The sequence below is a fragment of the Neofelis nebulosa genome, chromosome 12 (genome assembly GCF_028018385.1).
Source record: "Neofelis nebulosa isolate mNeoNeb1 chromosome 12, mNeoNeb1.pri, whole genome shotgun sequence".
Lineage (NCBI taxonomy): Eukaryota > Metazoa > Chordata > Mammalia > Carnivora > Felidae > Neofelis > Neofelis nebulosa.
Window position 1 is genome coordinate 32,737,343 of NC_080793.1, and position 13,376 is coordinate 32,750,718.

General features: G+C 40.0%; 1 protein-coding gene across 3 annotated transcripts in view; it reads right to left on the bottom strand.

Annotated features, from left to right (window-relative positions):
* Window positions 1-4,021: 4,021 nt before the first annotated feature.
* NR4A3 (nuclear receptor subfamily 4 group A member 3) overlaps window positions 4,022-13,376 on the bottom strand; it is a 40,611-nt gene continuing 31,256 nt past the window's right edge. For all 3 annotated transcript variants that reach the window (XM_058694774.1, XM_058694775.1, XM_058694776.1), the window contains one exon: window positions 4,022-7,326. In XM_058694774.1, coding sequence (XP_058550757.1) covers window positions 7,079-7,326 — 248 coding nt within the window. In that variant the 3' untranslated portion in view covers window positions 4,022-7,078. The remainder of the gene's footprint in view (window positions 7,327-13,376) is intronic.

Here is a 13,376-nt window from a genome sequence, read left to right on the forward strand (position 1 = left end):
GGCTCCAGGCTCTGAGCTGTAAGCACAGAGCCCGACGTGGGGCTCGAACCCACAAACTGTGAGAGCTGAAGTCGGACACTTAACCAACTGAACCACCCAGGAGCCCCACTTTGTTCTTTTTAATCATATTTTTCTAATTTTATATTATTTTAATTTCCCATAGAATCTTGGTAATGTAAAAAGCAAAAATACAAATGTAAAGGCTGTATTCTTTAGTTTTTAAAATTAAAAAAATCCCCTAAAGATACATAAATGTACAGTGAAACACATGCAAGTAGCTTTGTTAGGTACTGTACTTACATGTATGTTTTTTCTATATACTTAAAAACATTTTTGTAAACTTCTGAACAATTGATTAGAAACTGGCAGGAAAAAATGAGCAAGGATGAGATGGTGAGGGGGAAGAAATTAGGACTTTAGGTATAAAAGGTGGAAAGTGTGTTATAATTTTATTTATTTTTATTTTTAAATATTTATTTATTTTTGAGAGAGAGAGAGGGAGGGGCAGAGAGAGAAGGAGAGAGAAAATCCCAAGCAGACTCCTCACTATCAGTGCAGAGCCCAATGCGGGGCTCAAACTCATGAACAGTGAGACCATAGCCTGAGCAGAAATCAAGAGTCAGATGCCTAACCAACTGAGCCACCCAAGCGCCCCCTTTTTCTTAAAAAATTTTTTTAAAATTTTAAAATTTTATTTTTAAATGTTTATTTATTGTTGAGAGAGAGAGATGACAGAGACAGAGGGGGAGAGAGAGAGAGAGAAGGTGGGACGTGCGTTAGAAGACACATAAATTCAATGGGCAAATGTACTCCAGGCTTCAAGGAAGAGAACAAGTCTGAGATGCTTAAGGAAAGTCTGGTTCTCTGCAATGCTCCAACATCTCTCTCTCTGCAGGGACAAAGAAAGTAGATTCTGCATGTGATGAGGCTGGTCTTTGTGGGTTTAGTGAATGTGGCCAGAAAGGAACAGAGGGATGGTTGTAGACTCCAAAGGAGGACAACTTTGAAGCTGTTGACTATAGAGCCTTAGTGGAAGTTTTATTTATTTATTTTTAATTAAAAAAGGGTTTTTTTTAATGTTTATTTTTGAGAGAGAGAGAGAGAGAGAGAGAGAGAATGCACAGGGAAGGAGCAGAGAGAGGGAGACAGGATCTGAAGTGGGCTCCACGCTGACAGCAGAGAGCCTGATGTGGGGCTCGAGCTCATGAATCATGAGCTCATCAACTTCAAGATCATGACCTGACCTGAAGTAGGGTGCTTAACCAGCTGAGCCCCTGAGTGGAAGTTTTAAATTACCCAGAAATTGGGAGTTTGGCAGGAGGCAGGAAAGAGTTGTGAGGGTTCAGTAATTGAAGTCTGCTCTCAGGGTAGACAGCATTTGTGTCGAGAGAGGGAAGCACCAGAAATGATCCTAGAAGCGGAGCAGAGCTTCATTATTAGAAGACTCTTCAGGTATAAGGCTCGTGAGGGACAAGGTTAGAGACCTGGAGACAAAACGGTGGGGGCCTTGAGTCCTGAGGGATTAGTAGGACAGGTGGTAAGGTTGACCAGAAGGGAAATGAGGTTGAGTCTGTGTATAGGATAGTAGCTCTGGTGCCTGTGTAGAATTCCTCATCACTTGCTGGTGAGCAGGGAACGGAGGGTAAATGATCTCCCAAGAGGAGCAGGAGTCTGAAGACTAAGCTGCAGGAAGGCATCCAGGAGTCACAGAGCCATACTGAAATGTGTTTCAATCTAATAGGACCTTGGTAAGGGACTTAACCCTTCCCAGCTCTTTCCCCATTTTCAGACTGGTGTAACAGTCTGATAATGAGATCACATATGAAAGTATTTACCAGAGTGTCTGGCACACACAATAGATGCCTAATAAATATTAGATCTCTCTTCTCTTCCCCTCAAATCAAATGCCCTTAGAGGCCCAGCATGAGAGACGGCCAGAATCACAGCAGGTAATCAGAGAAGGATCCATTGATCCTTGGGGTCACTGATGGAACAATGAGATGGGCAGAGACAAAGAAAAAATAACAGAAGAATGACACTGCACTTGCAACACTATCAAAACAGAACACACAAACAAAAGATATTATCTGTTAGCGTCACAGTGCAACTCAGAGACAGCCCCAAGGAAGAATTTTCTGAAAGATTTTTTGAAGAATTTTGTTCATGGTGAAGGGTGTCAGATAATAGAAGGTGCAAAAACCCTCTTTGAAATTTGATGGGATTTTCAACCCCTTGGGCAAAGTATGGAATTTTTCAAAGAAAAAGTATTTGGACAAGATGACGGACCATTTAATGTTTTTAGATTTTAGTCCTTTCCATTTCAAGCCTGGTCTTAGAGCAAAGGTTTACAAACAGCTTGCTCATGAAATGACCTCAGGTGCCTTCTGAGAGAGAAATGGGGAAGGCCTGAAATCAGTGCCTGAGGCAAAAAAAATCACTTATAATCAAGATTATCCTTGCAAAGCACTTATATCATACTAAGCTCAACCATCAACAGTTAGCCAAGAGAATTGAAAGCCGGTCCCGAAAAGTTATTTTAACACCATGTTCGTAGCAGTGTTATTCACAATAGCCAAAAGGAAGAAGCAACCCAAAAGTCCATGGACACGTGGATGGATAAACAAAATGTGGTATGTACATACATTGCTATATTACTCAGCCTTAAAAAGGAAGAAAATTCTGACATATACTATAATATGGATGAACCTTGAGGACATTAGACTAAGTGAAATAAACCAGACACAAAAGGACAAATACTGTATGATTTCACTCACATGCGGTTCCTATAGTAGTCAAATTCATAGAGACAGAAAGAATGGTGGTTACCAGGGCTGCAGAAGGAGTGAATGGGGAGCTATTGTTTAAGGGGTATAGAGTTTCAGTTTTGTAAGATGAAAAGAGCTCTGGAGATTGGTTAAATAACAGTGTGAATGTCCTTAACATCCCTGAACTGTGCACTTTAAAATGGTTAAGAATGTAAGTTTTATGTGTAGTTCACCCCAGTTAAGAAAAGTCAGCAATTAGCTTCTTGTGTTGTCTTTGTGGATTTAACTTGTGGAAATTTCAACTACAAGCACATCCCCCTTATTTAGCCCTGGATTTCCCACCTCCCTTCCCATTCAAACCAGACTTTTGCCTCTGGAGTCCCCAGAGAAGAAGATGAACTCTTTTTCCCCTGTGGCTGAGCACCTATATTTAAAGTCATATGCAAGATGGAGCTCTACCAACTCTCTCATTCTTTTCTTAGTAATCATACTGGATAGTTGAAGAAATGAAGGTACTGAAGGTACTTCTTAGAAGCAGGAAGAAGGGTTTGGCCCTGGGCTAAACATGGCACTTAGATGTCACGGAAAATACTCTGTGCATGAACTGATTTAGTAGACTGGGAGAGCTCTATATTTCTTTTTTTGAGCCATCAATGCCCACAAAAAATATATATTTGCACTAACTCAGAATATATGATGTTTGGAGCAGAGATGAATGAAAGTTGCATTGGAATTGCCCACAGTGAGGGGTTTCTAGGCAATATAGCAGTAATGACGTCAGCAAAAAGGCAGAGAGTTCTGATCAATCCTGGAGAACTCTAATCCTGATTGTTATAAATTCTGGTTCACAAACAATTAGTATCCATTATCTTGATAGAGAAATAAATCCTTTATACCCCTAAAGAATACTTTTAGGCAATAAATTATTAGCTCCATTTAATATACACACAGTTATATATAGTTGAAAGAAAATAGCACAATACAAAAATTGTGCATGTTTGTATCTCCTCAAAGCACACAGCAGTGCTTTGCCCACAGGAAGCAGTCAATAAATGGTTATTGAATTCAGAATGTCCTTCCCAATCAGTGAGGTTTAATATATTTCCAATTCAGAATGCCTATTAATTTTTCAGCATTAGTAAGCCTTTTAAAAAAAATCTATTTTGGGATGTGTTTAAGAGTTCACAGCAAATCCTATTCTAAAAATGATTAAGAGAATACTGTTCAATGAAGCATGCTTATTCAACACACTGGTAGCCATTGATAAAATGTAGTTTAATCATTTAAATTTACATTGTTAATGTACAAGAGCATTTCTTTCAAACCACAGGTTAACACACACTAAAGAGCAATGCTGTTAGAAGAGCAGAGAAACTTTGGAAAACTCTGCTGTCTGAAATGAAAGGCAAGGCACTCTCCATTAACAGCTGGTGGATTCCTGATTTCTGCCCACAGAAGGCGTGTTCACACTGAGAGAGCTCTCCCACAAGGAAGAATCACCTGCTTTAATTCTTGCTGTCCTCTTCTGAGCTAGTTTGGTCATCCACTCTGTATGAACTTGTGTGTCAACATCAAGACAAAAAAAGGGAGTTGAATTGATGGATTATGTGGGAAGCTCTCATAGTTATTACAACTATGGAAGACGGAAGAACACTGGCTGTAACCATTATTTTCAGCACTAGCGTCTAGACCTATAACTAAAAACCTTCATTCATTTCAACCAATCAATATTACGGCTAAAAAGTCTTTTCCTTAAATCTGATGGGTGTAAAAATAAAAAGTAACAGCATTTCTCCAGGGCTCTGGTTTTTCTGTTTGTTTTGTTTTTCTCTTATGGATATGACAAAAAACAAGGATTAACTTTCCAATACCAATGGTGCACAAAAGGGTTATGTATGCACAGTATTTCTAATTTATTCAAATTCAATTTGAATTTGATCTGAAGCTACCTTGTATGAAATGTTAGCTTTCCTGATATTTAATAATGTTTATTATGTTTGCATATAAGCTCAAAAAATTAATGCAAAAGTACTACTTTCCTCATGGTCATCAGGTAAAATGTAAATGGTCGTGGTTATTTTTAAAAGCCTATTTTCCTATAGATGTAGTAAGTTGAGTAAAAACACTATGGAAAAGAGAACCAGGTCCTAGTCTTGGTTCTGGTCCAACCAGCCTGTTGGATCTTGGGTAATCTTTACTCTTCGCTGGGCCCCCGTTTTCTCCTGTATGAGTTTCGGAGGGGTGGGGGACCAGTCAACAAGTCAGGCCCCTGCCAAGTCTAATATTCCAAGATCCTAACATTGCAGACCCCACCACCTGGGTATAAAAATAATAATCTTTTATAAAAGCTCACACAAACATAATACATGATCAAATATCAGAATGACTGTTGGAAAAAAAAAAACCATATATGCTTTGCTATCTGGGTTATCCTTTGCAGCAATTAGGCAATTCATTTGGCATTTGTTTGATTGTATAATTTAATGACAATATAAACAGCATAGTTCTGTTCTTTCTTCTTTAAAAAGACTAAAGCAAAATGATTTAAAGCTAACAAAAACTACTGTGACATCAGTTTGACATTCAAAGTTTGTTTCTTAGCAAAATGGCCAAAGATATTTTGACTTGATACAGAGTATATAATATAAAGACTTTTCGACCTAAAAATCTTCAAACATTATTCGAATTTAGCAAAACATAAGCAAAATTTTAATATCAAAGTGCTAAACAGTACTGCCTTAAAAGTCACTGCAAATGAACCATAAAATAACTGCATGGGAAGTAACATTTATTGTACAAATGGTTAATAAAAAGACACATTATAAATATATATATGTAACCTGCTATATTTATATATATATTTGTTTATTTAATTTCTAATAGGTGTATCCAAGTCGCTGTGAACACCCCATTTAAGTACTCTAACTCAGTTTCCAGGAGCTGGTGGTCTTGCAATAAATACAGGCAAAGCTATTACAATATAACGTGCATACAAATGTTTGTACAAATAAGGACACTATGCAACAAATTATCTCGTAGTAATATGGCATTGACAGTATAAACATACAAAAGGGAGTACGAACACGGAATGTTGAAACGCAGCCCACTAATCCTGTCTAGTAGTCACATTCATACTATAATTTTTTTTAAAATAAGACTCGCTTGCTCTCCAAAATTGTCTCTGTAACCAGTAACAAAAATTAAATTATATATGTTTAAAAAATCTTATTACCTCTGATGTTTACCCTGTATGATCAGTTCCTACTTATTTGTATGTTCTTATTTACGGATCAGACATGTGAGACTCACTGAATGCTCCTGGGGCTTTTGAACGAATGTGTCAGCTAGTTGCTATCAACTGGAACAAGTTTAGGGAACTCTGTGTGGGTTGATAGAGCACAACCAACACAGTTGTATGCAATCCATTTTATAATCTGAGCCCCCTTTGGGACAGCTGGACAGTTAGGGCAGAGATCTGGATCCATTAAGAATCGCCTAAAATCTTGGACGGACCATACCTCAGAAGGGTTCTATAGGGCAGGTGGACAAAGCCTCTGCTAGGAAAATTAACATGTGTCACTTGCCAGCATGACTGCTTCCTTTTTATTTCCATATAAAATAAAGGAGAGTTAATAAACAAGACTTAGTAAGACAGCACTTTAAAAATTGCACTTGTATATGGAAGCGAACTGCCATTATTGTTTTGCTATGTCTGATTTATAGGTAATCCTCATCTTTCACCATTTGTTAAAATAAAATAAAGGAAGAAAGAAAGTAAGAAGAGAGAATTTCTGCCTTGTTTGCACCACATACATACCCTTGACACAGGAAGTGTATTCTAAAGATCAACCTCAAGACACATCCTACTCTGGCGAACAACCATTGGCTGTTCTTGTTTTTAAATACAAAGCAACTATAATTGTATTCCCCAGAAAGAGTTTTAAAACAGTTATATTATTCTTTTTTTTTTTTTTTTTCCTGCTGGGATAGCATCGTCCAAAAGTGCTTTGTTAGCAATTTCTTAGAAAACCCTCATGAACTATACCCTCCCCTCCCGCACCAACCCCAAAGCCTAAATATAAAACACAATCCCAACACAATACTCTGCAAGTTTTCTGGCTTTAGGTTGTAAGGAAAAGTGCCAGAAAAAAAAAAAAAAAAAAAAAAGTCTTTTCTACAGGAGCTGCTTTTTTTTTTTTTTTTTCTCTTAAGCAAGGACAGAAAATGGTAGGTGTCCAGACCGAAATCCTCTGCTGCTTAGCAAGTCGGATGCACTAGCCAATGAGGAGGCTCCCCCCTCAGGCTGCTCCTGTTCAGAAAGGCAGGGTGTCCAGGAAGAGCTTGTCGATGATGGAAGGTGGAGACACCAAGTCTTCCAGCTTCAGGTAGAAGATGCGCTGGAGGCCCAGGGTACAGATCTTTCTCAGTTCTACCAGAGCGCCCAGGACCTTGGGCTCGCTGGGCTCCACAGCCTGTCCCTTACTCTGGTGGTCTTTCAAGCTGCTTGTGATCTTGTTGCATAGCTCCTCTACTCTCTTTGGTTCTTTTAACCCATGTCGTTCTGCAGAGCAATGGAAAAGGGGCAAGTTTGGAAGGCAGTTACATCTTTTATTTAAAAAAAAAAAATCTTTTTAAAGTTTGTTTGTCTACAGAGAACACGCACGAGCAGCGGAGGACCAGAAAGAATCCCAAGCAGGCTACGTAGCCCAGTGTGGGGCTCAAACTCACGAACCGAACTGTGAGATCACGGCTTAAGCCGAAGTCGAGGGTCGGACACTTAACTGACTGAGCCGCCCAGGCGCCCCAGGAGGCAGTCACATCTTAAGAGGCTTTGAATCCCTAATGGAAGCCCACGTCTTGTTCCTGCAGTTGGGATGGCATTTTACAATGCAAGCGCCTCCCTCTTGGAGGGAACTCGTGGGCTTTGGACTCCAATGGCACCAGGGTTTGCATCCCAGTCCTGCCACTTCTTCACTGTGTGCCCCTGAGTTAGCCTCTTGATTTTTAAGCCCCAGTGTCCTTATGAGATGAAGATAATAATCGTCCCTAATTTCGGGTTTCTGGGAGGACCCGCTTAGGTGAAGCACACAGTTCCTGGCACATAGTCACACTGAGTGAACGACAGAGTGGTTATTATTTTGCATACATACGAAAGCCTTGTCAGGAAGCAACTCTTTAGAGTGACAAAGAAACACGTCCAGGCAAATGAATTAATGTTCTCATCTTGACAGATGGGGAAAGGGGCTCTCGGTCAGTTCCATTTGCTAATGCAAGGGCTACCCCCCAAGACCCAGCATAAAGCACATTCTTCATGTTTTCATGCACATGCTTTCATGCTAACCAGCACTGAGAAGAACCAGCTTTTCTTTTCTTTGTTTTTTTTGCACCTCCCCCCCCACCCCCCTTGAAACACCTATTGACCTACACCAGGCCCTCTGTACAAAATACACATGTCTTCCTGCTGTGGAGATGGAAAAGTCAAAGAGAAGGGAAAAGGCCCAGAAACAGGCACTGTGGCATTCTACAATGTAGCAATACATGAACACCAGTATCTCATATTTTATAAAACAATACATAAAATGATGCCCATGTTGAATATTATGATCCCCTAATTTATTTTAAGGTTAAGTGATAAACCTTAACTGCTAAACTGATCTGAACTCAGTTTTCTGAGGCAGATTTTGTCCTCTTGCCCCAGAACAATGTTGCATCTCTAATCAGAAAGGAGCCTGCCATCCAGTACAAATCACTTTGCTCTCCCTCAGCATTTAGATACCAGAGCCTCTTTCCTGAGAGAAGGGCTTGGCCCCAGTTATCTCAGTCAGGGCTTGTATCTCTAAGTATATTTACATGTAAAACAATAATTCTTGTGAGATGGAAGGCATCCTTCCAATGGGAAATCAGGCAACACTGTCTAATTTTTCCTAGGTTTATTTTTTCAGTTGGGGATATAGTTCCAGTATAATTAAGGTATAGCATTATATTAGTTTCAGGTGTACAGAAATGTTCAGTGATTCAACATTTCTACACATTACTCAATGCTCAGAAGATAAGAAGTTACTCTTAATCCTCAGTTGGGGATATTTTTGTTGGGGAAATTATTTCCTTAAAACAAAAGCCAATCAGCAAAAAGAAGCAATGTCCAGCAATGTTTTCTTCTCTTGCTTCAAATCAAAGGAGGCCCAGGGGCCAGAAGATCTGCATTCTTCCTTAGGTTGGCCTTAGGTTGGCTAGTTGTGTACAACTTGGGTGAGCTCCTCTCTCTCCAAGGCTTATCTTAAAAGGAGGAGGTTAAATTTAATGACCTCTCAGGTCCCTTCCAGCCTGATGGTTGTAATTATATTAAAGTACAACCATGAAAATTGCTGGTTGGCATCTCAGTTGGATTGTGACTTGTAGGCGTCTCATCTCAGTGCATCATAATATAGAGAAAAGGGCACTGGGCGTGCAGTCAGACAGATCTGGATTCTGGTTTTGGTTTTGTTACTTACTAGCCATGTGACCTAATCTCTTTGAAGCTCAATGTCCTTCTAGGAGAATGGGGATTACAGGGCGGTAGACACACAAGTCTTGATTCTATCCTTCATTCCTTTCTGTGTGTCTTTTTTTTTAAGATTTTTACTTTTACTGAAAAAAAATTTTAAATTATTATTTTGGAGACGGAGAGTGTGTGTGTGTGCATGCAAATGGGGGAGAGGGGCAGAGGGAGAGAGAGAATCAATCACACTTGATGCTCAGTGCTCCACACTCAGCACTGGGATCCCACAACCCTGGGATCATGACCTGAGCCAAAATCAAGAGTCGGACGCTCTTGACTAAGCCACCCAGGTGCCTCTATCATTTCACTTTTAAAGAATCTCTACACCTAACGCAGGGCTGGAACTCAACCCGGAGATCAAGAGTTGCACATTCTACCTACTGAGCCAGCCAGGCTCCCCCTTTTCCGTGTGTCTTAAATATTACACAATAAATTAAAAGAAGAAGTGCCATTATAATAAAACCTACTTCCGTGGGTCATTGTGAGGCTTAACTGAGATGATGAAACCCAAAAGTGCTCTGCCAACTGCAGGGTGCTCCATGCGTGGTACCGTCAGCACCTACGATGCTGCGTGACATGTGGCAAGTGGTTGGCAACCACAGGGTCAGACAAAAGGCAGTAAAGTTCCCTACTTCTCAAGGTTTGCAATGCATGATTGCAAACTGTTAGCTAATCAGCCCAGGTGCAAACCTGTCCTCTACATTTATCTTTACTACATACACATAGTCCCTTTGTTTAGTCTCAAAAGATGCACCCGGGACTGAACTTGAAGAGAAACTCTTCCTGCAATGGTGTTCTGCCTAAAGTTTTATTTTCCCTCCAAAAGTGAAAAGTCAAGCTGCAAGATTGGCAATAAACTTCAAAAGCTATAAGATGTGCATAGCCTCTGACCAAGTAATCCCACTCTTGGGAATTTATCTGAAGGAAAAATTCAGAAGAATGAAACTGTATGCATGAAGATGTTTGGGGTAGCAGTATCTATTAAAAAAAAACTGGAAAAAGGTAAGGGGTAGAAGAATAGGGAAATTGTTAAGTAAAAAAATGGTATATGCACGTAATGGGAGATTCTGTAGACACCGGAAAGGACAAATATGAAGATTATGAAGCAACGTGGACAAATACAGAATATCACACTAAAGAAAAAATAGAATATAAAATGGCATCTAAGCTGCAATGACATCTAAGTGGAAGTTATTTCTGCATATAGAGAAGGGTGAAAGGAAACAAAATAGTGAGAATATTTATGAGATTATCAGATAACTCTTTTCCTTTCTTTTAAAATTTCCAAGTTAGTGGCATTTACGTTTGAAACAGTGTTAACACAGAACAATCTGCGATTTGGTGGCTCTAGTGGCTGTAACATGATCAAACAGTCATCGTGCTGATAGTAAATTCTATCAACACTGAGCTATATCAAATTAGGTTCATAACCCAGGGAGGGACACTATTCCCAGAATAAAATACCAATCCGTTGATTTGAACTTCCCCTTCCTTTCAGTGCCCCATGTCTTGAATTATATTCAAGATCCCATATTCATTTTTAGGATAAAGGAATGGAGCAAGGCGTTGGCTGGATTTTGGGAGGGGGTTGATTATGGAACCTTATAACCAGACTTTCTTATGGCCAAACTCACAGAAGGAGCCTCAGAGTTTTCCCTGCTCTCCAACCAGTTGTGGCTGCTCAATAACTATGGCAACCATTATTTATTCAGTGAACTCAAGTGGAGATCGATACCTCCCTGCCAGCTGGATCAACCCTAGGCCTGGAATTCCTTGAGGAATTCAGAGACACTCCTGTTAGAAGCCAAAGGCACCTTCTTTGTTGTTTTGAACAGCTACTGGATTTGTGGCTTCTTTACTTTTTCAAAAGGGCTGAGATAAAATTCGGTCTCCATGCAAACTACTGCCAGCAGCAAGCAAATTTTCAAATCACTAGGGAGTCACTAGGTGTCTGGGACCTTCCTGGTAATCTGAAATTCCTTAAAACCCCAATAACTGACATTTTAGTTTAAGGGACCTTCTTTCTTTTTGCAGCTTGGTAAACATGGCTGCAGCGCTAATAAACAGAGACTTCAATCCGGGGGGAGACTGGACATTTGGACTTCCCCCTTCCTAGAGAATCACATGCATCTTAGTGTAAGATCTTTGTCCCCATTAAACAAAACAGGGTCTTCAGCACTTCTTGTTTTTGATCTACATCATTTTTATCCAATACTCCAGTATTTTAACTCACCTTTATGCATTCAAAGCTTTAAACTGCATCTTACAGAAATGGTTAACTAATAGATTTACATGTTACAGTCATAGTACATATGAGCTGGAAAGGATTTGAATCATTTAGATCACACTCCCACCTAAGACAAGAATCCCCACCACAAGAGATCACAAAGAGAGTGCCCAGAACCAGCTGGGTAATAAAACTAAACCTAATAGCACTTTATATTATCCTCTTTTACTTAGATTATTTTACCACACCTCTCAGCATCCTTGTGAATCAGGTAGGACAAAGATGATCTTTATTTCATAGTTAAGAAGGCTGAGGCTCAGAGAGTTTCATGACTTACTTACAGTCAAAACTAGCAAATGGCTAATTTCTTTTGTTCCAAGTCCAGATGTGTTTCTACTATACCAGGATGCTTTGAACATCATATTAGAATGTTCTTCCTCATCCTGAGGTGAGCTCAGCCCCCCTGAAACTCCTTCCTACTTTCTGTGTACCTAATGAACTAATTAAAGAATTACGTCTTTCAACAAATACGTATTAGGTGCTTATTCCGTGCCTAGCAATGTTATAGCCATTGGGGTAGAGCAGTGACTAAAACAGACAGACAACAGATCATATACTCCTGACCTGTGTGGTATTAGTATCTAAAGAAACTGTTGGATTCCCATGCAATTTTAGCTGCCCATGCCATAGACATCTCTGCAGAGAGAGGAAACAGAGGCAATTGGAAGAGGAGAGAGAGGAGGAAGGGAGAGGGGAAAGTGAAGGAATGGGAGAGAGGGAAGGGGGAGAGAGAAAGGGAGAGATTGACTGAAATGATAGAGGTATTTAGGTCTGTGCTCATGTTTTCCCCTTTTTGCCTAGTTAAGACCTATTCATCCTTTATTTCTTAAGCAGCCTTCATGCTCAGCGTGGAGTCCAATGTGAGACTCCAGAGGTGGATGCTTACCTGACTGAGCCACCCATCTTTTAGATTGCAGATCAAATATTTCTTCAAGGGAACATTCCTTTTTACTCCCAGTTTAGACCATGTTCTCCTATGGCATTCTACTTTTCCCCTTTGAAGGATATGACAGGTTGAAATCAGACATTGGTCTGACTCTTGCCTGCCTCCTCCATTAAATATAATCTCCATGGAGGCATGGACTGTGTTTGCTCACCATTATACCTACAGCACCAAGCTTACTACTTAGGAGACACCCAATAAATGTCTGTTGAATGAATATGTGCATGGAGGAACCATGATCTGTAAAATACGATTCACTGAATACTAAACATATAGGTTGCTCAGAATAAATATACAAGTAGGGCATAAGCAGCACCCAATGGTAAAGAACTTCACAACTCTAAAACCTCTTGTATTAGAAGCTTAAGAGCCAGATTTCCTGGATGTACCATCTACCACTCATGAGCCTGATGACTGTTGACCCATCAGTAAAATATGGCTAATAATGGTACCTGCCTTGTGGGTTGTGGTGAGAAGTAAATGAATTGATACATGTGAAGTATTTGGGCCGATGCCAGCATACAGTAAGTAACAAATATTAGCAAGTATCCCCTATGTCTAAGACTCAACTCATTAATGTCCCTTCAAATCAGGCACTGCTCTGAGTTTGCCTTTTAATGATTTCACAGTCCTCCCCATCAGTCCCATAACCATCTCTAATGATTGCTTCCCCCCAGCCGTCCTAGTTAATCCATCGAAGAACTTAGGTTATTATCTCTGTGATGTTCCTCTCATCTAGATCCTCCTCTCCAGCTTGCAGCCTCTGGGCTAGGTCTTCCCTATCTGTCACCTTCATCATTTCAATAGCTCCTGGCTGGTCCCTCTGCTTCCCATCTCTGCTGT